At 42.7% G+C, this 27,990-nt stretch overlaps 1 protein-coding gene across 1 annotated transcript in view; it reads left to right on the forward strand.

The window, feature by feature from the left end:
* Positions 1-27,990, forward strand: part of LOC147799314 (ERC protein 2-like) — a 43,302-nt gene that overhangs the window by 1,642 nt on the left and 13,670 nt on the right. Inside the window, 10 exon segments of the mRNA XM_087135431.1 lie at positions 473-893; positions 9,309-9,740; positions 10,671-10,796; positions 12,769-12,924; positions 14,227-14,394; positions 16,188-16,355; positions 20,399-20,461; positions 23,230-23,508; positions 24,055-24,195; positions 26,031-26,051. Coding sequence (XP_086991557.1) covers positions 473-893; positions 9,309-9,740; positions 10,671-10,796; positions 12,769-12,924; positions 14,227-14,394; positions 16,188-16,355; positions 20,399-20,461; positions 23,230-23,508; positions 24,055-24,195; positions 26,031-26,051 — 1,975 coding nt within the window.

The raw sequence follows: 27,990 nt of genomic DNA on the forward strand, positions 1-27,990 counted from the left end.
TTAGTTATATACCTAGCTGTTTATCGGCAACACTGCATATGTGTAATAGGTTCATGTATCTTCCGTCTCTCATGTCATAGAAAGGGAGAAATGCCTTCCAAGGATGTAATCAAGTTAGTCTCCATGTAAAAAATACAGAACCTCTAATATTTGTACCATCACTAGCACATAATAGATGTTTGCAAAGTTGAAAATTCCGTTTGTAGAGTGAGACAGAAAATGTATACAAGTGGTTATTTGCTCCTGGTTACATGTTGTCTGCAACACGAATATGAATGCAGTGTTAGAAAATGCAAAAGTAGTTTTTGTGTTTGCAGTTTGATAACAGGTGTTGCTATCTCAAAGTCTATGTAATAACAAATAAAACTGAATTGACTATAACAACGCTCCGCACTTTATCTATTGCTGTCTTTGAGAGCAATCATTCTGTATTGATATAGTTGTCATGTTCTCCCTTCTGCCCAAATCACAGCCATGACAGCCGCTCCAGTAGTTTAGGATCCAGCCAGGGTCTCCACGGTTCCCCACTCACGGGCTCGGATGGTGCCGAACCCCACCCTCACCCGCCCGACCAGCTGTCCCTCAACAACTCCAACTCGGGCCCCCAACCCCACTCCCACACCCACCCGCACCCCCACCACCCAGAAGACATGCGGCCGCCCCAGGAGGCAGTCCTGCTGGACGTGCATGCCCAGCTACGGGAGTACCAGTTGGAGAATGCCAGCCTCCGGCAGGAGCTGGAGGCCAAGGAGGCCAAGCTGGCCTCCTCCATGAACAGCATCAAGACCTTCTGGAGCCCCGAGCTGAAGAAGGAGCGGGCGTTGCGGAAGGAGGAGGCCGCCCGCATGCAGGCACTGAGGGAGCAGTGTCGGACTGCCATGGAGGAAAACCAGGTTGGTACCTTAAAAAATGGGCGTTGCTCAAAAAGAGAGAGGTGTAAGAAGTGTGATCCCTCTCCACTTCTAAATTTGTTGCCAGCAACATTGTGTAACTTCATTCGGAAGGGGTTGCTCTGAAGAACATCACCTACGGATGATCTCCAATTCTGTCCACTTTGAACCATGACCCCCAGTACGAGTGTCACCAAGATTTTGTTTATAGGGTAGGGGCAGCAAGGGATATTACTAAATTTGCCTGTTCCTCTATCATTTATGTACTCGGTGTTAAGTCCAGCCCCACTGTTTTCAATCTTTGGCAGGTAGCAAGTTACAAGGAAATGTGTTCTAGTCATGTTTTTTTTTCCCCAGTGTTGTTCATCAGTAACTTTGTGGTTTCAGTGCCAGCCCAAAGTGGCCTGGAGATGCCCATGCATTTATTTAAATTAGCATACATGTAAGAAAGACTTTATGTTACTGCCTCACTGAAACACAGGCAGAAACTCAAATTCATTGGTAGGCTGTTTAAGTCAACTTGGGCTATTCCATTAGAACCAACAGGCTTCACACTTGGGTAGCTACATACACATGTATAATTAACTGTTAAACCACACATAGGCTGGACCCTCACCCCCTGTACCCGACAGTTTATCTTAAATTATTGGACTGGATGCTAATGACCTGGTGAGACAGAATTGGCAGTGTGAATACATTTTGATAAACAGTTAGTGGGTACATGCTTTCTTCTGTTTTCTTTGAAGTTTGGGTTAGAGACTCGGTTATTATGGGCAACCTGATTCCCAAGTTTTCAATTCAATACTATCCTTAAATTTACACTCGGCAGGTAGTTAGCAAAATAAGGGAAAAGGTAGAACATAATGCTTTCAAGTGAGTATTGTTTTAGCCCCACAGAAAAAAAAAGACATTTTCGAAACATCCTTAACCTGAACAGTCCTGAATCTTGCAATTTCAACATGATTTTGCTTACACCTGAGGGGGTTAGGGTTAATTTTAACAAAATGCGATCATGCAGGAAACAGAGATGCTTTCATTGGACTTCAAGCTCTCTGGGCCATCAGGTTCCATAAAAAATAAGTTGGCTTCTCAATCTTTAAGAACCCTCCGAGGGTGGGGATACATGTACTTCCATTAGTGTGACTCAGAATTCTTAATCATCAAAAATATTTTCTGATATTTTCACTGTTTTTGGGATCCGAAAACTGAGAGACGAAAACACTTCAAAGGCTTGATGGTTCATAACCTTGCCTAACCTTGCTGGCGTATTATGTGTACTAATGAGGCAGCAGACTCATTGATGGAGCAAGGTGTAGAACAGGAAACAGGGCTAATAATAGCAGACGATTGTCTGGTCGTGGAACAATCAATAGACCTGTGATGAATTTAGCAGTATGTGTCCTGTCAGTGCATCATGTGATGGCGACCGTAGACCCATTTGCTTGGTGACGACTGTTAAAGGGACCCTCAATTCTTCGGCAGTGCAACACCCAATTACTTTTGAGCTTGCGAACCAACACGTCGAGCTAACACCTCTAGGATCTTGTCAGAATCATTCTGCTTTTTCTGGAGCTAATGACATGTTAATGGACTGCGAGCTTTTTCAAATTTTGTCCAGGTATAAAGAGATACATTTCTCTCGGGGGCAACCCTGATTGTGTGGGCATCTGTTGTCCATGCTTTGGACAATTTAGTAAAGAGAGGATAGTTGTACATTAGGCAGTACAATCCACCTTTATCCAGGATTGAAATGTTTAAATGTCAAAATCTGGATCTTGTTATCTTGGACACGCAGAGCCAATGGACCGTCACCAGCTGGCTTGAGTCGACTCAATTTGTAATTCAGGAAACGGCACTTTGATATTGGCCCCATCTGGCCGGATTAGCATTGCGTCAAGGAATATAACGTAGGCGTCGAGGCGCGATGGCAGCTGGGATATTGACTGTGTGCACATGGCGATGGGCAGTCGCGTGCGCATCCCATTGTGTAGATGTAGCCGTGTCTGCCCTTGAACTGTCGTTTAGGTCACACACAGATAGCTGTTTACAAGTCTGTCGTGAATTAATTATTTTCATTATCTGTGGGGCCACATTAAGTGAAAATGCCGAGTTCAGCTGTAGCATGTGTCGCCAGGCATTCTATGATTCTTAGTGGACATTGTGTTCAAAAAGGAATCTGTTTAAAAACAATTGTACGTGTAATTTATAGATGTTTGTGGTAGCACCATGCACCTTGCACCACAACTAACATGCTACATGTACCTTCACCATGAAAAGCTTCAAAGCTCAGGTGTACATGTATATACATGTATGTACATGTACATGAATGCAGTCTGTAATGATAGGCCTACCGACAGTTGTGTTTATATTCTGTCAGCTTCTCCATACATGTGCAGCAATAATGAAATCACGACCCTGCTTTGTTTGCTGTGCACAAACAATGTTTACCTTGAATGTACCAGTACAGGGCATTCATTTCATTGTCCCTGCCTATCACAGTGTGAGAAACCACAACATGTCCAACACCTGCACAATGCACCAAATAACAAATGGGGGGGACACCGGGTTAAAACGTCGGTGAATGATCAACGCGCGTTCATACAGGAGGGTCTTGAACTTGTGCATAGTCTCATGAATTAATGTGGGATCGCATCACGGCAAATGCTAAGATGCAGACAGGGGCTGAGATGTCCCATCGCTCTCCCTCTCCTCCTCCCCCACGAGCCAAGCACTCACCGTGCCACTCACAGTGCAACTGAAAGACAAGATGTGAAGACTGCACGGGGTGAACTGACAGTCCAAATCAATAAACAGACATGAGGTATGCGCTGTGTCGGGCGGATTACACTAGCACATGTACATGTATCACTTTGTGCATTGCATTGTACTTGGTAATTTTTATCTACACAGAGGGCTGACATTCTCTTTGGCTCAGCAACCATTCACATTTTTTGGTGCCATTCTTGGTACATGTACATGTACATGCAGCAACCATTTGCAGTAACATTTTCCAGATGAATGCTTCACACATCCACAGAATGTGAGACGCCTGAAGATGATTTGTCCATTCGATAGTGTTATCATAGAGATTGCTTTCAAATATGAAGAGAGTACTGTCAGTTTTGATGCATAGATGTGCATGTATCGCCTGTCCGATGGTATCAAGACATAAAAATCACGTTACTTGAACCGTGACTAAATGTCACAAAACGTCAGATGATTTCAAATAGTAAGTGTGAATTTGTTAACACCTACAGTCAGCAAATTGTGAAAAAAAAAATTTGCGCATGTCCGGACATGTATGAACATGAAAAACCTAACTCCACTAAGCGTGTGAAATACGATTGTTCTGCTCTTTGAAGGTTAAGAACAAATCAGTCTCACCAGTTGTAGAGAATTGGACTTGTAGACCAAAATGTCAAAACCTGTTTACACCATGTGAATATTTATGCATAATGTGCAAAGAAAGCGTGACCATGTACATTTTTTGTGCAGTAACAGGTGTGGTTATTGCACCAATTGTGCATGCACACGTAAGTTCATGATACCTGTCATGAAGAATATCATATTGCGACCTCTGTCACGCCAATACCACACAGCAGAAAGAACACTTTTAACCCTGGGAAAGATCAAGGTAATGTACCTGTTGGGTGCTTCATTCATGTACTAGTACCACGGCAAACATTGCTCATGTTTTTGCGATCTAGCACATGCATGTTTTTGCCATATCACGTGATCAAGTTTCGACCAATAACAAATCTGAATCCATTCACTGCAGTATGACGAACATACCGGCCGATGTACTAGCACATGTGTTGAAACATGGATGTTATTGGGACCAAAGACATTTTGATATTTGTCTTGTTTCAATTGAATGTCAAATGTACATGGATTTGTATGCTGTAGAAAATCATATCATTAGCCTTACACTGTATAGAAGCTTTGGCTCCAAGCCAAGTGACTAACATGTACTTGACAACAATGAGCAGTCATATTATAAGCCTATCCGCCCGGAGCTGAAGTGCACCCTCAGTGGCGAAAGCAAGACAGATGATACTAAGTTTTCCAACTGGGTTCTTGCACGCGTTCAGTGTGCACGCGAAGACCATACATACCAGACTAAATTCGTTGCGCGTGCTCAACATGCTCTGTGTCAAATGTGCATAAACTCGCACGCCTATGCGGTGAGTACGTACCAAAGGACTGCCAATTTCATTTCAAAACATGCCCTCTTTTGTTCCAGCTCGGAGTGGATTGAGATGACAGAGGTACATTTCCATAAATGCCTACAGCGTTAATGCCAGCTGCAGTTAAGCATTTCGGAAAGAGCCTTAAGCCGTGTCCGAAATGGGCTTCCAGAGCTATGGCTAGGTCTATTGTCTGCATGTCTCCATGCAATTCCAATGGAATGAAGACCTAGACCTAGCTCTAGACAAGAGATTCGGATGCAGCCTTAATCTTTGCAGAAATACTCACCATGTTCAAGTATATCATTGGCACTCGAAGTTACATTTGTCACACTCGCTTATCATCCATTTTTGTATCAGGCTATGCTTAAAGTACCAGTAGGCACGCGTGTACATGTATGCATGTCATGGATGTTGTGTGGGCATAGCCAAAAATGTCTTTTTGTAAACTCAGCCTGAAGTCAGAAACTGGTGGATTGGAAAACTTGCGGAAAACGCGTGACGTCAGTGCAAACTATTCAGGTTCAACAACCGAGCGAACACTTGACAGGTAAATCAAAGTAAAGGAAAAAGACTATTTGACAAAGCTGCGGGCGCTGTGTGAGGATACAGACAGGAAAATGGCATCATCAAGCGAGTTCACCGCAGATGAAGCTTGATGTGTTCAAATTGAAAGGCACTTTCCCGCTGATTCATTCTGGCACAAACACAAATCAAAGTACATGAAATGTACATCAGCTCGTGCCGCTGTGCGCCTGGCAAGAAATGACTAAGAGAAGCAGAATTGATGGAGGTTATTATCAGCGGCCAGTGCTCGTACTCGTACATACGTTCAGTGTTAGGTAGCTTTTGTCCCCTGTCTTGAAAAGAAGACATTTTCGTGCCGGAAGAGAACTTGCCACATCCAAAAAAGCACGGGAACTGATTTGTTTCTCAATAAACATCTCAGGTTGAACCCAAGGAAAGGAGTTGGAGCCTATTGTGTGCAGTAAACTGTAAAACTCGCACTTTGAAAATGCGGTTATGCAACTTTTGTGGTCAAGTTTTTATAAGGTTTGACATAGAAATGTGAAAAGCTGCGACAAATCTCTCAAAGATCCTTGATAATCTACCAGGACCAGGACCAAATTTCACGGCGCTGCTTAGCTACATTACAGGATTTAGAGGCTCCTTGCATTTCTTGCAGACAGTAAGTTTTTAGCACCGCAAAAGGCGTGCCTACCTTTGAGGAAAAATTTGCTTAATCTTGATGCGCCCTTACAACTATAGGCACAACCAGGTCAAGCACCGCCATGTAATAGTGCATTTTAAAAGGTTAGAAAATTTCTCTGCTATAGGAAGAAAGACTTTTTTGTTGACTGTTATAAAAGCAGGTCTTTGAAATTTAGCCCAGGTTTGGAGGATTTTGTCAGATTAAGGAAGGTACGTGTATTGGTTGGTTAGTTTGAAGGGTCTCAATACCCCTTTCAAATTGGAGTGTACACAAGAAATGTGCCATTAGTTTGTTGCCCGGTAGAGGACCTGTGGAATATTCCGGAAGGTACATGCACATGATATGCACCAAGCCAAAATTGCCTCGGGAGTTCTAGGTAATTAATTGAAACATTCAAGTACCCATACGTTATGTTGGTACGTGTCATGAATGTACATGTAGAGGGGTATAAGATTTTCCCTCTTTTGTATTTACATGTACATGCTCAGAATACATGTACATTGCATCGTGCATTGTGATTGTACAAGTCCGGACAGTACGTGCAGACACCTACAGTGCATGCAAGATTCACCTGCACCACGTACATGTACAGTGTACATGTAGCGGTGTACACATGCACCTGAGCAAATAGCAATATATGTACATATACTGTACTAGTACAGGCTTTGTCAAAACCTTTTATCTGAACTTGTATCACATATCGGTACACTGCACAGGGACAGGTGTACATGTGTCATATTTTTATGAGCAAACATCCATTGTGTATGGAATGCACATGTACATATAGACCTTTACTTTGTCGGACAGTAAGTTGCAAGTACTAAAGTTACCATACATGTACATGTATAGATCTGTACCATGGAGGAAGGAAACCAACGTCTATGCCCATACATACTGGTACATATACCTGCTCGTGTAGGGATGTGAGTGTAATGTGTTGGGAGAAAGTGAATATGAAGCAAAATAACACAACTTGATGAACGAGGTGTGGTTCTAGTCCTTAGGACGGCCAGAGCACACTGGCCGAAACGTTGAGTTAACACTCACCGGTTCTTTTAAGAACCACACCTTGCCCAAAAGAGATTGATTCCATGGTGTACCCGCAAACCCATTTCTCATGTCTCCTCCACCATGCAAAGCTTCAAATCTTACAAATCGATGACTTGTGTAGCACTTTTCTTTGTACAGTGTACATGTACTTGTATCTGCATCTGCACCAGTAGACTTCTTTGATACATGTATGGAGAAAATATATTATATTCCAGTGCAAGGTATATGTAGTAAATTTGCTGTTGCCTATGACAGATCTTTCCTCAGCTTTACTGTCCTAAGTCACCAAAAAAAAGGTCTTTGTCCCCTAGATGGATATTTGCAGAGGGCAGAAGAAGTTGAGGAGAGCTCCTGTGCCCTCTGATTCCTGCAGGATGATTCCTGGGGCAAGCCATCGTTATTGATCTAATAACTATACCCACTGAATTGAAACGGCTGATATTCACAAGTGTCAGGTTTCTCCAGTCTTGCTCCACGAGAGGCCCCCCTGCAACGTGGTGTAGCCTGTGCACAGATAGAATTCTCTCGCTGAAAATAACCTTTGTGACGACAAATAGGGCTAGGTATGGAAAGAGATGTGAAGGGGGGGGGAGGGAGGGGCCCACAGCGCAAGGTTGAGGTGTGAATCATGGTATATGTGCCATTTTGTCTGCGGTCTGCTAGCTGTGTGCTCTCTCTACCGGTACAATTTGGCCAACTGCCCCAATTTTTCCGGGATGACTGTTGACAGTTTGAAATCGTCTGAGGTGGCAGGGGATATAGAGGTTGAAAACAATCCAATGCAGTGTTTTGTTACTGGGCCAGTTATTGTAATATTCCAGCTTTGACCACGGGTACCGGGTTCTCCTGGTTACCGAATCTCATCTCAATACTGTTATCTTATTACACATTTACATTTATTCTTGTTTCATTTCACTTCAATCATATAAAAAGACCAATAAGATATTCATAATTGTGACAATAAAACCGAAATGAATGAATGAATAAGAGTGTTCTAGGAATTTTTTTGCTCATAAATAAGCGCTGTAATGGTTCTTTTTAGGTTCAGAGAAAACTTTGTTGGTTTTAGGCACTTCTGTATCTAAATTATGACAACACTAGATTGAACAAAAAAGACTGAGAATGTACAGAAATGGAACAAAACATGGAGGAAGATGTGGCAGTTTACATGTTTATTTACTTCCCTCCCCCATCTACCAGTAGTTCTTCCACATATGGGTACACTTCGTTGAAGTCCATACATGTATTAGTGTCACCTTGTATTTGCTTCCTCAGTCACTCAGTGTACAAAAAAAGTTCATCACATGATGGTTATGCTGTACTACGAAATCACGAACATGTGGTTCTTAACACTTTTCCTTTTAGCAATATCAGGGGTCATTAGATTAATTCCTTTTCAATGTGTCTCAACAAACATTGGCCTCCTCTGAACAATGCTTCTTGAATATGGCTTTCAGGATAAAGCTGATTCAGACTAAAACAAAGCTCCCACTTTCCAAAGAACTCAGGCCAAGATCTGATTCAAATGCAGGAAAAAGTCTGCCGGCATCGTCAGTGCAAACTATTTTCCTCTGAACAGTGCTCCCTGCAGACAAATTTCCAGAAGAAAGATGATCTCAGTGACTGCTAATATTGTTCCATTTCCCTTCTCCCACCCCATAAGTACTGCAGCCAGGGGCTGAAACAGTTGCAAGAAGAATTCTAGCAATGTTTTTACAAACCTTTCACCCTTTGGAAAGTGCTTCCGGCAGACAGTGTTCCCGAGCAAAAGTTTATTCCCAAGACTGATCATACTCTTCCATTCAAGAACTCTTCCCCCAAGAACTCTTGCCCGGTCCTAGAGTAGATGCAGAGGAACTCTTTAGAAACCTTTGCCCCTTGTGCTTCATGGAGACAATTTTTCTGAACGAAAGTTGATCCCCCGAGACTGATAATTTTCTTCTCTTCTTCCTTCCTCCCAACCCAAAGAACTACTGTCAGGACCTGAAGCAAATGCAGGATGAGCTCCAACACCAGCGGGAGTTCAACGCCCAGATGCAGGCCTCGCTCTCCAGCCACGCGGCCAGCGCCGGCGCCCACCTGGCCCCCCGCCACGAGGCCGAGGCACTGCGGGCGGAGCGGGAGCGGCTGGCCAAGGAGGTGTTCCTCCTGCGCAAGACACTGGAGGAGATGGAGATCCGCAGCGAGACGCAGAAGCAGACGCTGGCCGCCCGGGACGAGAGCATCAAGAAGCTGCTAGAGATGCTTCAGAGCAAAGGGTTACCGGCCAAGCACCTGGCCGAGGCCGAGCGGGAAGAGGCAGACCGGCTGCGGTCGAAGGTCGTGGAGGCGGAGTCCCGCATCCTGCAGCTGGAGACAATGCTGGACCAGCGGGACCGGGAGAGGAGCAGATTGGCTGACGTAAGTCCCACAGGTGTTTATTTTCAGTAAGCAAGACCTGCATGTGAACTAATACAGGCTCTGATTTTTTTTAATGCTGGTTTAACAAGTGCACAATATTGGTTGATATATTTGGAGTGAAGAATATGTATGTACTGTGTATACTCTTTCCTGACACCTTAACACTGCGCAACTCAGTATTTTATACGTAGGTGCATGTTTAAGAAACGGGTGAAGCATTTCACTGACACGTGTGCTGTGTTCTTCTGAAAACTTTCAAGGAATATGATTGGATTTTTCTTAGGGACTCCTAAACCAATGTCGAACTTCTCAAACAATCTTTTGAGGAAGCTTTCTGGGTACTTGCATCTTAAAATACCATACTTGTGCCTTAGAGCCAATTTCAAATTCTTGGAATAAACAATTTCGCTATCAAGTTCCTTGTGAACTAGTGGCTGAGCTTGCACACTCCACAAAAAAACAGAAAACAACTACCCATACAAAGCAAAAGAACAGAGTTGTGTGTTTGATTTTGGCAAATTTAGGGCTGTATGGCTGAAAGTTTACACATACAGTAGAGAGTACCGAAGAGAATATGTCACGCACACAATTATGTGTGTAAAAATCATTAGCATGAGAACTAGCACATGAACTAGCACATGAACCAACATGTGTATTAGTACTAAACATCCTGGTTCAAAATGATATCCCACTTCGGTACGCTATAGCGTACAATCGTGTACCATTGTTTTGTACAAAAATGTGAACTTTTATTTGCACTTTGTGTTTTGTTTGTTTTGTATACGTACATCTAACACCCGCCATACTAACACCGAAACCTTGCCAACTGCATTTGTGCAACTGTCGCATGCTGTCCAAATGTGTCTGTGCGTGCCCGTGTTGTTGGGTGTACACCCTGTGTTGACTGGACACTGGCTGGATGACCGTCAGGAGCTTCGCCAGTCGGCTGCCCAGGCTGGCTGGTTTGAGCAGCAGCTGGTGGACACCGTGCTCCAGTCGGATGAATCCAGGCAAATTAACCTGGTGAAATCTCTCTGCAAAACTGCCAAAACCAAGGTACCACTCCATTCTACACGGGCAGGAATTGAGGTGATGGGTGCATGCTGGTTGTGACTGGTGTTTGGGACTTTGTACAGTATGTAGCTTCAATGCTGAAACATACTGGTGTACGTGCAGTACATGTACGTGTATATATACAATGTACATACATTCATTGCATACTCTGAGTTTAACCCTAACCATGATCCTCAATCCTTCAAAGTCCCCCAGGCAGTTCTGGAGGATTTAGGCTGCATGGCAAAATCACATTGCTGATTATTGCGAAGGATGCATTGCCTCAATGTTGTGGGTTAGAGGTTGTGTTTATGTTCGGCCATGCATAAATTTGTGAAATCTTCCATGCTGCTTCAGGATACCATTCACACTGCCTCAACATAATCAGAAGAATTGCCAGAGATTTTGAAGGATTGAGGCAATGGGCACCCCTCCACAGAACACATTTCAGAAATATCGGAGGATTTTGGAGGATTGAGGCTGTAGCCAATTGTCTGATGGGGGTAGTTGGAGGATTTTGAAAGATTACATGTAGCTGCAAGGGCCTAGCCAGTTAGGGTTCATGTACATGTACATGTACACCGCCCCAGTTGAAACCATCTTGATAAACAGGTCAACCCTAAGCTTTGAGGTTTATGTAAATCACGTAGAGTCTTGTTGAATTTGGCATGCTCGGGTATTAACATGATGATACAAATTCTGTCAAACTGGGAAAGAGGGGTTTGGGTAAGGGAAGATTTTAACATACATATATTCCCCCACCCCTCCAAAAATGAGAAATGACAAATTGGAAGGACCTTCCTTCTGTAGGTCAAATGCCTACTCCTTCCTTAAAACCCTTGGAAACCTGGAAAAATCGATCCACCTCACTGAAGAGCATATGTGTCCCTTCCATGCATGCTGATGTTAGCTACCAGTTTGTAATGTCATCCCTCATTTTAATACACCCCGTCCCCGCCCCCTCTTTCTCTCCTCTCCTGCCTACCCTGGGCACCAAACCTGGATATATCCAGTACATTGTACATATGTAAGCCACTGTGTCCAGTCTTTGATGTTTTTCCGCTTTTTCACCTTCAATATGAATCTGTGTCATCGTTGTGCAGTTTTAAGGCTACACGTGTACATGTATATATCCCGGTGCATTCCTTCATGGCAGGTACATCTTGATTTGATGATTATGTATTAATGTCATGATATACATGTGTGCACCAACCATCGGATCAAACACACTGTCGAGTTACATGCACGGCACACATACGTCAAAGCATTTTTTGAATGGTTTTCATTCGACTGATCCACTGCCTCCTTACTTGGGCTCGACAGGCTTAGGAGCGAATTAGACAGTTTATAAACTTGAAAGTAAAAGTGCACTTGCTCTGTCGTGAAAACTATCTCATTATGAAAAGCATTAACTTTCCTTTGAATACTTGACAAAAGCGTGGAGGAAGTAAAAAGGAAACCTGTCCAATGCATGCTGAAACACTGTCAGCGCCGACCGTGTGCAAGTTACTTTCTGCATTGTAGGAAGAAGTGTGCTGATAAATCCTGGTATGGTATAACTGACTGCAACTGGACTTGAACTCCCCGCAGAATCCTGTATCAGTTACTGATGCGGAGTTGTGATACAGTGTTTGGCGGGTGCAGATTCAAACTCTGCACTTGTTAATTGCTTTGTTGAACCCCACAATTATTCTGATCAATCTACATATAGATGGGACTTGTGCCTTGGGGATATGATAATATGTAATTTAGTGCTTTGACCTTGACAGTAAGGAGAGCACCGAGCGCCACATCTAACCCAAGCATGGCAAGAAAGCTCAAAGAGTTTTTCTAACAAAATCTTGGGCAGTGCTAAGGTTACCGTAGTTTATTGCTTGTGTAATTACATCACTGAGGTGCGGAATTCCCCAGGTGTTAGCATTCTGTTATTTCAAGACCCTTCGTTCGATGAGTTCCTTGTCTCTTGGCTCTGCAGGAGGAGAAGATCGCCACCCTGGAGAGTCGAGTCCGGGAGTACGAGCATGAGCTGAGGAGGGTGCGGTCCCTGGGCTCGCTGAGCCCCGAGGAGCGGGAAGACCGGCAACGAGAGATAGATGACTACAAGAGCCATTCCAAGCTTCTCAAGAACCAGGTGAGCTCGGGGGAGAGGAGGGGAGGGAGGTGCGATTGCTGCAGAAACTTCCCCACGGTTCTGCTTGTCCCCCCGTTGGACCTGCTTGTAGGAGCCCTCATGCTCCTGATGGCTGTGTGCTGTGTTAAATGTGTCACACATGCTGTGAGAGTAATTAGTGTGTACAGGCATGCTTTATCAAACTACACGAAGACTGCACTTCAGTAGAGTCTTGTGAGACTTCTGCTGTCTTCAATTCTAAATTAGTATGAATCATGACTTGACTTTGACAGCAATAGTTCAAACTTATTTTGTCTTGAAAAAATTTATCTCATTTTTGCTTTGAAAATGTATGATCTCTAAATCTATTATGATAGCTACTTTTCAGACTCAATATACACTATCGCACAGCACGCCCAGCCCCAATAAAGTCAGTGTAGACCATTCCACCACTTCTCACCTGACTTAATTTCCTGATCTCTCTGCATGAGCTGCAGTCATCCCAGGCATTGCTGACCTATAAGGTTTCATGACCTCTCAGACCTGAGGACAGTGCACTAGCCTTTTTTCTCCAAGCCCCTCTCACAGCCTGAGGGCGGGGACCCACCATGGGTTTCAACCAGCAAGAAAAAAACAGATAAGGAAAAAAAAAAGAAAACAGAACAGCTTGTGTTTATCATAGGTCAGTTAACGCTGAGAAGTGCAAGGCATCAGCTTAGTGATTACCAGCATAAAATACGCCACCAGGGTTAACAACATCATTGGCTGGATGTTATCATTTGATACAGTTTTGCTCCATTTCTTTTTAATTTTTACGTCGCATGGACTTTTGTCATAACCAGAAATATTGCGCGCTAACTGTCAACATCTTGATGTAAATGCTTTCCTGTGTCATATAGCTGAGAGCATGCAATTAGACAAACTCTCCTGCTCAAGAGGCTTTCTTGTTTTCTCATGAAGTATTCACGTAAAGGTTGTTGGGCCTTTGTTCAAGTATACACAACTTTGGGCATTTTGGATGTAACTTGATGAGTCTTTGTACTGTGGAGGACAGCCACATTTATATTGTGCTCTAACTGTGAAGCTGTTAACATTTTTGTAATAAAATTTAAGATAGTGGACTTTCTGTTGCACTGAAAACATTAAAACCCATTTAAAAAGCACATGTAACATGGGAAAGCTCGAACTCATCTGCTGTCCCTCTGCACTGGCAAATTCACGAATTTCAAAATAGGGGATGAAATTCCAGTACATTCATGCATAATGGAGTACACATCAAAGAGGCCGATTAATTGTCTTGACTCTTCCGTTTGACATGCCCAGGTCGATCAACTCAAACTCGAGCTCAACAAGAAATCGTCAGAGGTGCAAGCGCTGCAGACCAAGATCGAGACGCTGACCCACCAGCATCAGGACTACCAGGCCCATGTCAGTCTGCTCAAGGAGTCACTGGCAGCCAAAGAGCAGCACTCCAGCATCCTGCAGGCAGACGTGAGTTGGAGTCCAATGGGTTTGAGTTTGATTTGAAGTGGGATCAGACCCACTGGTCCCAACATTTTTGACTGCGGAGTGTGTTGAGAGTGAGGGCAGGACGCCACTTGGTACCATCTTTGGAGGCCCAAATGCATTTGTGCGCTCAATTAAAGTCTCACCAGTAGATTCAACATCTCAAAGAGGCTTCTATGTGCACTCATTTTACTTTTGTTTGTGCCAAGGATATTGAGATAAAAATTGTTCTATGTCTAAGTAACCCTCAAATTACTTAGTTATCTCTCGATACAGCTTGAAAACATGGAAAATTACAAACTTCTGTCATGTGCTTTCCTGCGCAGAATGTGGTAGTGGCCATCTTTGGATGACCAAAGACAGAACCATAGAGGAAGTGTTTGTTTGTGTACAGAAATATCCAATCAGGATGTAGAGATCATTGGCTACACCAGTCCATGTCTTGAACTAGTCTTGGCTTGTTTTGCTCTCATTTCATTGGTTGCATTTTGTCATTTCTGTTGCATAGTGTTGTGTTGCATTAATCTGTTGCATTTTGATTAGCCATTATGTACCCCCTTGCTTTCAAAGAAGGGACATGCCGAAGTGGAAGTTTCGACAGAGCCCTCCCCCTTTTCGTGTTTATGTCGAAGTACAGAACAACATGTGTGGGGAAACGCAAGCCTTCCGAGTCTCTCAACATTCTGGCATTAATGGAATTGCCAACAGAAATACATAGATTTGAAATGCCTTTGCCCGTCATGTTACATCACATGAAAACCTCTATATATGTCGAGACAGGGTCTATAAATATCTGGCTTTGGTTTGTCTCATCATTAGCTTTAATTCTGTTTCTGTCTATGTGTTGGAACCCCAGCACTGATAAATGGATTCCACTGGAAGGTCCCCTCCTGTCAAGCGATTGGTCCCCGCTCGGTCCTTTGATCTGCTGTGTCATGAATAACCTGTTTCCACTCAGCCTATGGGGTGCATTGCGTCGCGTGTCATTTATCCACCCCCACGTTCAATTGCAGGGCCATCTGAGTCAACACTGCACCAAAAACATGCCAGGTTTTTTACTGTTTTTTTGGTTCTGGATATCGGATGCCTTTTCATGCAAGGATTATCATCCAGTCTCTGAGTTCTTAGAGATTTTTCTTGTTGTCCCAAAGTGCTCTCAGGACTTCCGGAGATTATTCAAATTATTGCAGGGGTGTGAGAAGCCAGTTTTTCAGCCGATTGCAGCTTTTTATGATTAGATCTTTACTCTGAATTTCAGGTTTTTATACAAAAGTATGGGAACTTTTTTTTTTTAATTTGAGCTTTTTTGTGTATGTAACCACTCACACTCCATATTAGTACGCGTGTGATTGGAACCTGTTCTGACTATGTTTGGTTTCTTTCTCTGTACATGGGCATTGTGTGTGTGAAATAGGGGTTAGGGTTCTTATTGACTTACATTGTACAAGATGGAATGCCTTTAACTCAAAGAGCTGCTCTAGCAGCCTGTAGCTCATATAGACCTTTTTCACCCACATGACTGGGTTGTGCTAAATGTAAATAATACCACCACGTGTGGACTGCCTTGGCCATGGAGACCGCATGTGTTCCTACGGGCAGCTTCAACCATGTGCGGACCCTGCATGCTGGACTAGTTTATCTTGAATAGGTAGATTACCATCACAACACTATGCACTTGTTACCATAACAACACATCATAGGTCCAGCACTATGGTGACATCATAGGAAAAATTAGGTCACAGCTGCTCGTTCTTTTTTTTTATCAATGCACCAATCAGGTGGAAGCTTTGCGGGCACGCCTCGACGAAAAGGAGATGACCCTTGTCAGGAAAGAGCAACTCCTGAGCACTCTCAGTACGGACAAGACGAAGCGCTTCTCTGAGGTCAACGAACTCAAAGAGATGCTGGATATTAAGGAGCGCAAGATTGGCGTACTCCAGAGAAAGGTACAAACAAACAGTCTTTGTGTCAAAGCAAGAATTACAAACAATAACACAGCATTTTTCAAACCCTCTGCATTGTTTTTTGTTACTGCTGTTCAGGTTGAGGTACACGCATGTTGCATTGCATAATGTTGGCTATTGTGTGTACATGTACATACAGAATGACATTGGATTGCCCCAATTTAACTCTGCGCCAGTCACAGGAAATTCATTTAACTTGGGACTTTGGTTTCAGCAGCTGAAGCCATTAAAATGAATGCAATGTTCGTGGTTACAGCTCTCTCTGGTTATAGATATTTGGCAGTCCCAGAGGATTGTTCTGCCATGACACATCAGCATCCATATTTCAGGTATGCGACTTGTCCTCGGATCAACTGATTTAATGGTTTTTCACTTCACACTCTTGCCGTTGAAAATTGAAAAACATTGAAGTCTTGTAAAGATTGGGATTTCCTCGTTTTTTGTCAAAGTCCAAGTTGCATGCCTGGTATTTGAAGGTTTTTACCCATGAAAATGACTTATTGACTGAACCTTAGTCATTAAAATATAGCACCAGAAAACAAATGAAAACTTCCTTATTTGACTACTTGATTGGCCTAATTTCCTTGACACCAATCTTAGTTTTCTAGACATTAGTCTTTGTTTATTCGGGCCAATTCTCAAAGTGCATTGTGTTAACAACTTTCTAAATCAGTAATATCTTGGTCAGAATCTGATTTAAAAAAAAAATCACTTTTTGCTCGAGTAGAGGTCACTACAGTATCTCAAAGTTCAAGTCAAACAGCCAGCGCAAAACTTGTTTACAAATTCTTTGCATGGTTGTAAGTGCCTTTATCATGAGTCATGACAAAAACCATTATCAACCGGACTCAATCTGCAGAGAATTCCAGCTCATTTGACTTTTGTTGCGGCAGCCCCAGACGGGAGCCCCGTTCAGACTGCAAACACTGGGGTCCCATTCCTCACTGGCAGATGACAAATGAATGGGTTGATAATGACCGCTGTTGTTGTGGTAGTCAACATGCATAAACACAAAGGCTTCGACCGTGCCTGCTTTAATAATACACTTTTACATGTTGCCTTTCACTGGAGAGCGCGTTCACTGTTGACTTATTCTGGCTGGAGAAGTGCACAGACTCTAATACCAGGAATATGTGCAAATCACACACACATGTGATGAACCTGTAAGGTTTTTCCATTTGTGTTTGCCTACATCCATTGTCGTTTCAGTGCAGGCAGTGCACTGGGGGTCTTGGGTGAATGCTCTTGTGCTGTACATACAGTCAGGATACGGGGGATAAAACCAAGAGAGAAGACAGTGCTGTGGGTCCTCAGACTCGGCAACCTGTCCTCGGTCCGAATTAGACGAAAAGTAGAGGGCGAAACATCATCTTTTCTCAGATGAGAATTGTTGACTCACTCCCTCTAAACAAAGCCACAGAGTAGAACAAATCACAAACAATTGCCCAGGTTTGATTCAGAACCACAAGCAGAGGAATTGCTGCCCGTCACTCTCAAGTTAACTCCAGATTTTTTCAGGGAACTTCTCTGCAACCTCATCAGAGAATCAAATCAGCCAGAATTAACCGTCTCGCTAAACTGATTACAGCCACACACAAGAGTCCGAGAGCCACACTTGTTTTCAGCCGCGCATATGCTGTCCGGGCAGCGTAATGAAATTAACGTCTTATTACAGCAGATTAGCAGACCCCACCATGGGAAATCAATGGCTCCTATCCGCGGGATGTCGTTGAAACAGTTGCAGATCAGAATGCTCGGCAGCGTGCCACCAAGTTTAATGTCAAAGTCACAGTCTCTGTAAAGAGTCCAAACAGATCAGACTTTGAGAAAAATTGGTGTTTGGCATGAAACTTATCATCATTGTGAAAAAGAGATTCTTCTATTTTTTTGTATTTTCTCTAGTCTTAACATCACATCATGTGCATTATTTAGATACTAGATTGTGTGGTTTGGTTGAAGCAATTGTGCATTTCATGTGTGAGTTTATCTCTTCAGATAGATGTAAAGTGTGCCACAAGTTATTCACATGATCAGACTTTGTCCTTAGCATAATCCTCCTTGTTGAGTACATGTACAGTATGTATTTCAATTTTTTTTATGCAGTAAATATACAGGTGTGTACAGACTGTGTTAAAAAAACCACCCTCAAGGAAAGTCTAGTTTGCAAAAATGTTTACTCTTAGTGTTCTTTTCAAAAAATTAATCCCCCCCCAAATTTGAATGATACAGCTATGTTTTATATGTACATGCACATGCTTTATCTCCTGAAAATGTTTTCCTCTTTGTGAGGTCGGTTTTTATATTACTCACTTCCGTGTTGCCAGGCAACGGGTGTTTCAGCCTTTCCTTCTCTTGCAGTGGTTATATCTAGACAGTGATTGTGATTATGTAGAAAGCATTTTGTGATCTCCAGTCTAGATGATTGGAGCTTAGAAATAAGCGTCAAAGAAGTGAAACATTTGTATGAATTGTCAGTTCATAAGGGAAGACGAATGGATAGAAACCATAATGGTTTACGGTACAAAGGCGGGGGGGGGGGGACTTGGAACAATCAGCGCTTAGTACAAGTTTGCTTGAGACATAAGGAACAAAAGGACCATTTGTTATTGGTCTCCACTGCACTTTTTTCTGTGACAGCCGAGAAGTCCAGGTAATGCCATCGACCTTGTGTTCACAAGCATCAAAAATATTGTCTTCATTGAGCCAGGAAGTTTGTACATAAGCCGACAAAATTCAAAGCACAAAAGCATGTATTGCAGCTGTTTGTGAGCACGTACGTGTACTTGGCTGGCAAGCAATTTGGCAACATTAGCACCGAACATATCCGCAGGATCTTAAGCAGAAGACGAGTTACCACTTCTGAAAACAAACAGCTGAGTGGATTGTGAACAATAGAACAGCTTTTTACATGTACATGTACCTTCAATGGAGTCTGAGGACTTGCTTCAGTCAGGCAATTTTAACCCTAACATTCCTGAATCCTCCAACTTTAATATGATTTTGCACACACCCTAGGGAGTTAGGGTTAATGAAGTAGTTAGCATCCAATGGGCACAGTTGTCAAGTCCTCCAAAGTCAGTCACAAGTCATCCCAGTCGGAGGATAGATTGCAAAGATATTCAAATCAACTGAGAAAAAGAGTTCCTTTGTCCTTGTTCATTCCTCTCTGGGCTTGCAGTGGACTTGGTTACAGCTCCCCTTTCTAGATAATTAGGAGATACACTGTAGCCTGTATGTGGCAAAGGGTATCCCCTTCTCTTTGGCAGGGCTGTGCTCAAAACGTTTTGGAGTGTTTGAGATACCACGGGATGCGCTTGATAACAATATGTGTAGACAGTGTTTGGTTGTATAGGGACATACGTGTACATGTAAGGGGTCCTCTAGGACATTCCTCTTTCTGCTGTGTGCCGTGCTTGTTGTAAGGATGTTGCCACGAGGGCTGGGATCAGGTGGACTCGTTGATTGCTGTTGAGCCAACATACAGTGAATAGCACCCCTCCATCCCTCCTTGTCTTTTTCAAACCATTTAAGACCTTGTTACCTCATAGTGTGTGGGGGGAAGGATGTGGTCAAGTGATCCAGGTGGTTAGAACTGTTTACTCTCGATCAGAGGCTGCATCCGAATCTGTTGTCTAGAGCTAGGTCTAGGTCTTTGCTCCATTGGAAATGCGTGGAGACGCGTAGACAGTAGACGTAGCCGTAGCTCTGGAAGCCCATTTCGGACACGGCCAGAGAATCGGAAGTTTGAATCCAGCAGCTGCTTACACTAGGCAAGTCACTCTACTCCCACATGCCACTCTCCCCCAGGAGTATATATTGGCACCTATGAGGGTAGGCTGCTGATCTTGGTTTCATGACCTGATGATCATCCTACTTATCACATTTACATTGAATACATTGTATTAGCTTGTCTTTTGTTTTAAAACCATCACGGCCCTCAGCAGATAATTCACCAAGCTGGCTTCTAATCCATATCTTGTGTTATTGTTACGTTATGTTTTTTTTTTGCTTCGCTGCCCGCAAAGCTTTCTGATTTGACTAATGCCATGGACATCAAGGAGCGGAAACAATACATACTTCAAATCAAGGTGACAGCCGTACTAACCCCACCAGTGGCTTAACTATTGGGGGAATGCTCCCCACTACTGTTTGAAATGTTGAAATGTATACAACCTCTGTATAAGTCTTCAGTTCATTTGCTTTTGATGCCCACTTGGAGAAAGATGTGAGCCCCAGGTGCCCCCTCGGAAATTTCACCCCAGTTACGCTACTGTAACCCACTAACAACTCCTTATCTTCTCTTAGTGCCTGTGTTATTAATAGTCAGCCGTGTGCCTAATGGCCCATAGGATCATTGGCATTTACTGCTCTTGTTTCTTATTTTTCAAAAGGCCAGTTTGTGCCTGATGTGAGAGCAAACATAAATGCAAATTTGATGTCATCAAGCTTTTAATGGTGTTCTTTTACCAAACTTGAAACGTTGTTAAACTTTGTGGTGACATAAGTTGTATTCAAGTTTGCTTTCACAGAACCGAAACAAGCTGAGCTTGTTGCTTCCTGTTTATAGACTAACCTGCTGATATGGATGTACATGTGCTTATAATCTGAGTTGGTGCTGTGGACTTTATGCGCACTGCATGTAACCATTCCAACAAGGCCAGAGTTACGGTACTTTTTTTGAAAAAAATTTAGTGCCCCGCTCAAAAACATTCCCACACACACACAATCCACAACAGGTTTTTTGTACTCATTCAGTCGAAAATAAGACACAGTTCATACCTTCCTTGGGTCCCTTTCATAGACAAGTATCATCATCTGAAGTTTCAGCACCAAGTCAGGTACTTTCTCCAGAAAATGGTGAAAAACTTGTGCCCAATTTATATTCTTCTCAATGTGCAGTTACACCTGCACTTCAGTTGGCAGCCACTCGATCACAAATTGCAGATCGGTGATTATCTTGGAAGTCCATAATTATATTCTGATGTCTCCAGGTAAACGACGCATCCACTTTGTTCAGACCTATGAATAATACAGTGGGACATCATAAAATAACAGTGTAATCTTTGTCTCAGTAACTGGCATTAATCAGTTGGAGATCATAATGCTGCTGTGATGCTACTTCACAAGTTTTGACGCTTGAGATTGTACTCTCAATAATGACATGTTCACAGTTTGGTATGCAGTACCAACTCTCTGTTTTTTGTCTCAAGTAATTTTTTCATGATCAAAAGTTTTGCTGTTTTCGTTGTGGATAATTGCAAATGATCCTATTGGCCTTTCTCACTATCTAGCTTTGGGTAAAACTGCTGAGGATTTCGCTTCATATCAAATGAGAAAAATTGATGTCTCTTGCTTTATTTTCGTCAGTGGCCGCAATCTGCAGCCCCATTTTCCTCCCATAGATAATCATCCTGAAAATGATCACATTCCCTCAAATTGTTGAAAAACAAAAATTGTAAATGGGACGGCGCATATGGGTGGAGGGTTCCAAGGGAAATTTTAAGGCCAGATAAGCCACAGCTGTGTCTTACACACTCAGCTGCTGCATGGAATAACATTTTCCCTTATAGAAGCCACTGGCCAGTGGCTGCTGTAATTTACCATAGACCTAGGGGAAAATCCCAGCCGTTGCCAGTTGATTCAGACTATGGCGGAAGGAAAATCCATGTTCAGACTTAGCCTGTATTTTGAGAAGGGCAGTGGTGACCTTTGACCTACAAGTGAACCCCCCAAATTGCTTTTATATTGGTCCAATGACATGATCTTTTATTGTAAGTCACAGAATTAGAGATTTATTGCCCGGAAATAGTGTATGCTTTTTTTCCAATTTAATTGTTTTCCACGTTACATCTTTGAAGGCATGGATAGAACATGTTGAGTCCTCTCTCTTTTCTACCTTTTTGCAAGATTGTTCTATGCCTCTTTGCACTCTCTCTTTGTGTTTGGCTTTGATGAATTCTGCATTGTCAGAATACTTGCATCAATTAACCAGTGACCAGTTCCATTTTACTGCTGCTCTTCGTGCTGTTCCTTATTTTCCCCTTATTTTGTTCTGTGGTATGCCCGGGTGGCACCTCTTGTTTAAACATTTAGAAAAACTCTTTGCAGTCCTCAGTAATTTTTTTTTCAAGACTGAATGTATTGTATAGTTTTGTCATACTCGTAAACAAGGATTAAGGTTCAGTGGTGATCATGGAAGTAACTTAGTCCTTTGTTTGGCCTTCACGAGGTAGCCATGCTGGTATTAGCCTGTGGCTGTGACTTCATCTTATTGTGGCTACCGTGAGTAATAACCAACGTGGATGGAGTTTGTTTTGGGGGAGCTGTCAAACTAAACATGTTGTTTAATTTTGAGTTGTTCTATCACTTTCGGCTTGGCAACCAAACTCAACCAAATGCATTAACACAATTTTTTTTTGGGGGGGGATGTTCCAAAACACTGATTTTATGCACATAGAGGGTAAATCACACCCATGTTGTTTTGATGGAGATTAAAATTGGATGCCATCCCGTCCGTAAAAGTTTGTCAGTTTTGTTTCCTTGATGAGGAAAAAAAGGAAATAATCTTAAAGGTAGATAAGCTGACTTGTCCATTGTATGAGATGTCCCTTGTGGTAAAGAGTTTCTCCCTTTCTGATGCTGTTCACATGTAAGCATATTTTGGAATGGCATTGCAAATGTACAAGGTATACAGTTTCATATTTGGAAAATTTTGACGCAGATGCTTTGTGATGTCCAGTTCGCATTTACAAGCAGTTTTGTGCTAAATGCTAAACAGCCTTTCCTCTTGAATCAAGAAACCCTGAGTTTAAAAGATTCATTTTCTTCTTTTGCCTTACCATCATCATGGCAACAGATTGACAACCTCCAGGAGCAGCTTCGGGAGAAGGAGGAGCAGTGTGACCAGATGCGGGCTAAGCTGAATGCTGCCCAGGCCGAGCAGACCAGCTCAGACAGCGCCGTGTCCAGCCTGGAGGATGCACTGATGGAGAAGGGACGGGCGCTGGAGCGGGCCAGGGAGGAGAAGGAGCGCAGCACCCGGGAGCACGAGGAGGCGATGCAAGGCCAACAGCGACAGCTCAAAGAGGTCAAGGCAAGGCTGGAGAGCCTGCTGAAGGAGCTCAGCGAGAAAGAGGTTGGTATTCTCAGTAAAGTGCTGCAGTCAAGCACTTCACCCGTATATTAGTATTTTAGTCAAGTACTTCACAAGTATTAAGTTTTTTGTTGAGTACTTGCCAAAAACACTATTTCAGAAGTGTAGTGGAATACTTTCGAAGTACTTTGTTGTTGTAGTCAAGTATTTCACAGGTACTTCATTGTCAAGTACTTCACTAGTATTTGAGCATGGTTGTTGAACACTTCATTGGTACTTCAGTGTTGTAGTCAAATACTTCACTGGTGCTTCAGTATGGTTGTTGGATACTTATTAAGTACTTTTGTATTTAACTTGTGTTCTTCACAAGAACTTAAGTCTTGTAGTTGGGTACTTCTAAGCACTCTAGTGTTTTAGCCCAGCACTATAACAGACTTTGTGGACAGATACCAGATAGTTGTCAATAGACATGGATTGTGGCAGATGGGGTTTTAACCTGTGAATGAAGCGAGTTATTGAGGCATTCCTTTAATCTATGGAGAAACAATTCATCATTATTCCAGTCCTGCAAATGTTTTGTCTCACCAGGCGAGTTTAATGGACTTGAAGGAGCATGCCTCCACGCTAGCCTCATCAAGTCTCAAGAAGGACTCCAAGATCACAACGTTGGAGCTGGCTGTGGCTCAGAAGACAGAGGAAACAGCCAGGCTAGAGTCGGACCTGAGAAAGGTGGGCTCAAAGTGGCCTGGGGTCCCCGAAAGTCAACCGAACTCTTGGATTACATGCAGCATTTTTCAGGGCCAGTTAAATTTATCCTTTGTGGCTTGTTCGGCAAAACTAAGATCTTGAGACCTTGCAATGAGCCAGTTTGGTATTTCCAAATTCTAAGTTCATTTCAGAGCGTGAACATGTTCGATTAGGCCTACCTCAGGCCTGTGCATTGTTGTTTCTTTAAGTTCTTGCATCACTTCACCAAACTTGTCCATTGCAAATGTGTCCAGCTTACTACTGTCCAAAAAACCTTATTAAGTTACTGTCCAAATTTGATGGATCACACTACAGGACGCTGCCAGTGCTGTGTGTGCAGATTACAATTTCGCATTGCTATTTTAGACAGCTGAGCTGTAAGCTTTATAGAAATTGCCACAGGAAACACAGAACCCACTCGATCACTTGAAGCTAAAAATGATGAATCAGTTAAACTCTGATTTTTATGTAACCCATTTCCTTCATCCTAGTAACTGCGGGAATGCTCCTTTGTTTCTTGCATTTATGCATGTGTTCGCATAAGTCAGGGACAGGTTTGCATTTTCTGAGCTGAAATATCATCTTTCACTCTCCTGTCATCCACTTTCTCCTTTTTGGCGACATTTCAGGCCCACTTTTCACAGTCCATTCTCGAGTTGTGCAGTTCAGAGCGGTGTAAAGAGAGTATAGCATCAGCTTCAGATTTTGGAAACAAAATGGCTGTTCATTACATGTACAGTAGAGCGTGCGGCTGTTGTATACTAACTATACGCATGCATTCCAGGCATACTTGTCTCCAACAATGGTGGTACTTATGTCGGAACTCTCTCTATACATGGCTCTGGTGCAGTTGAGTCTTTTCCTCATAGGCTGACAGGCATACTAAAATGCAAGATGGTACAGTTAAGACTCAGCCTAAGAGGCTTGACAGTATGGCGTGAGTAGCATTGAGTACTACCGAGTATGAGGCTTTTGATTATGGGTAGAATGCCGATTATTAGGTTGCAAAAGGACTCAGGCGTGAGCTGGAGTCTGAGTTATGTTGCAGGATATTTGTACTTTTCCTGCATAATTGTGCTCAAATGATCATGCTCCTTATTCAAAACTCACATTTGACAAGGCTTCAATTCCTATAGCATAGTCTTAATGTTTCAGCGAGCTTTGAGACACACACAAAAGAAAGACTCAACTGCAGAGACATTCTCAGCTTTTCCTCGGTCTTCTTTGTTTGATTTTGTTTCCTCTATTCTTATCAAATCTCATTTCCATTTGACAAGAGGTAGTCAAGTCTGGGTCCAAGCCCCAAATAATAAAAAGCCACCAGAAAAAATTAATGACTAAAAAGAGCAGACAAGGGCTACCCCCAATTACTTGTCTACAGCTGGAATTGGCACATACATCAAAGGGAAGTGAATGATGCCGCAAGTAATCGGCTTCCATAGGCGAGTGGAAAATTTCAAGCTGTAGCCAGGTATATTCAGGCTCTCCTGAGCAGTCCATGTGAATCTCGCAGTGGAGTAAGTCTGGGCTTGACGTGGAGCCTGACTAGATTCTAGAAATGGTTTTTTGATTGTGAACTTGTTTTTATGTCTTACTGGCTGATGACTTGTGTCTGAGTGCTGCCATTTTGGAACTTCCTATTCTGAATGTTCTTTGAACAAACCTGTTAAATTGACCCCAGATTTTTGGGTGACATGCTTGCAAGAAAACGCCAGACAGCTATAGCATGATTATCATGCTGACGGTTTTCTCACTCATTTAATGCTCACTTTCTTTCATCCCTTGAGTTTTGATTCTCTATCTTCATGCATGCGCAGAAAACTCGCAAAATATACATGGTAAGTTGCCCCTATACTCTCACCAGCATCCTGCATGGTCATGCTCGCTCCCATTCTGAACATTTGGAAGTTGAGTCAGTCCCAGTGTTTTTGTTTCATTTGAGTTTAAATTTTTTTTCCAGGCCGTACGGAATAAAGCCTTGTTGACCAACATAAGTCATTCTTGGCACAAGAGCAGAGCACAGTTTTATTGAATTACATGCATCTTACAACAGGTTCTAATCATTGGGTTAAACTGTGACTGTGACATGAAATGCAGTCAAGTGATATCTGAATTCAAACCTTTGGTGAACTCCAAAGTTGCTGAGATGCACAGCCGCTGTGGTTTAATATTCATTGAGGGAGTAACAGAGGTTTGTGCTGGAGTACTGTGCTGGGTCATTTCTACATGTTGTGCCCCAAAAGACGCAGAAGTCTGTAATTCACTCACAGATTTCCTTTGAATAGACAACTTACTGTTGGCTGTTCCTTGATTTTTTTTTGAGAAAGCCCTCTTCATGAACCTACTTGTACAAATAACGAGAAGACTATCTTTGATTCTAGTTAACCGGAGCGGTGAAGCCACCTTGTTCGATCGGTGAAATTTCAGAGAACAGGGTTGCTGCGTCCTTGTTCAAATATAAATGACTGTCTGATAATACCCGGTAGTTTGCCGGAGTGGTTAACCAGACTTTGAGCAAAGAGAACTTGTCACAAGTGACATTGTCGTTTTTTAGTCGCACACCAAGGCATGTGATATAATCCTTGTGCACGGTAGAATGACCCTACTTTATGTAGAAACCCTTTTTAAAAAAAACAACCCAATGCTTATTCCCCTGGCTTCATTCTTAACAGTAACCCTCCTACTAACATGTGTCACTTAGTTTTCTTTGCAGCACCTCCCAGCCCTTGTGTTACGAGAGTAGAAAGTTACATTGTTAAATCTTGAGCCTTCTGTGTCGTGATTTAGTCAGATTTTTGGCTGTTATATCAAATAGAATTTGGATTCTGATTTTTCCTTTTAAAGCCGGATGAGATTCACTGATATCTTAAGTGAAATTATCGTGCGGAGTGCATGCACACATGTGAAACAGTTTGATGTTTAAAACCTGATCTTCTGAATGTTTCAGAGAAGGCAAGTATTGATCGGTCTCGTTCTAGTTTCCACCTCTGGTGGTCCCAGCTCTTATCCCACCTGATACTTAGCGCGTGCAGGTAATGCCATGTCTTGTCTGGTCATGCTAAATTCAGTAGGTTTTCCTTAGGAGTAATTGTGATGTTTTTTCTGCATTGTTAATACAAAATACACGTGTCCTCCACGGTCCTTTCTTTGACACATTTTCGAATTGGTTTCAGTGCGGTAATCAAATTTACTGTTTTGAAGGTCCTTGACTTGTGTTGTTAAGACAATAAATCCCAACTTGTATTTAACAGTGCATCTGGAGCATTTGAGAATGACAACTTTTTTTTCATGAGACTTGTCTAGAATTCTGAAATGGAAGTAGATTTTTTTCCCCATCAACCAAGAGCTGAAGTCAAGCTCCCCTGCCTGTAACATATCCCACAAAAACCCCAGAAAGTAATATTAGCATAGCTCTTGCTATCCTGTGCATGATCATGTACTAGAAGTCATTAGCATTTGTCTGACTTCAAGTCTGAAGTAAAACGTTTGAGTAGTGATTTGTGTACGTTAACTCTTAGTGGAAAGAACAAGACCGCTGACTATTAATGAGTTGATATGGACTTGCTCCTGGAGATGTAGCCAGCACACATTTAACTGCCACACTATTGTCTACTTCCTGAAGTTCAGTACCCAATCTGGCAAATGGCCCCTGTACCTGTCCCTTGGGTGGGATGTTAAAAGCCACAGGCTCGAGGCACCAAATTAGTGTACCTTTCAGAATCCTAGAAATCAGAAATCAACTTGCATGTACTTTGAAAAAATGCTGTTTCTGCACAA

Source organism: Acanthaster planci, linkage group LG04, assembly GCF_054643075.1.
Source record: "Acanthaster planci isolate LZ-2023a linkage group LG04, COTS_SCS, whole genome shotgun sequence".
NCBI lineage: Eukaryota > Metazoa > Echinodermata > Asteroidea > Valvatida > Acanthasteridae > Acanthaster > Acanthaster planci.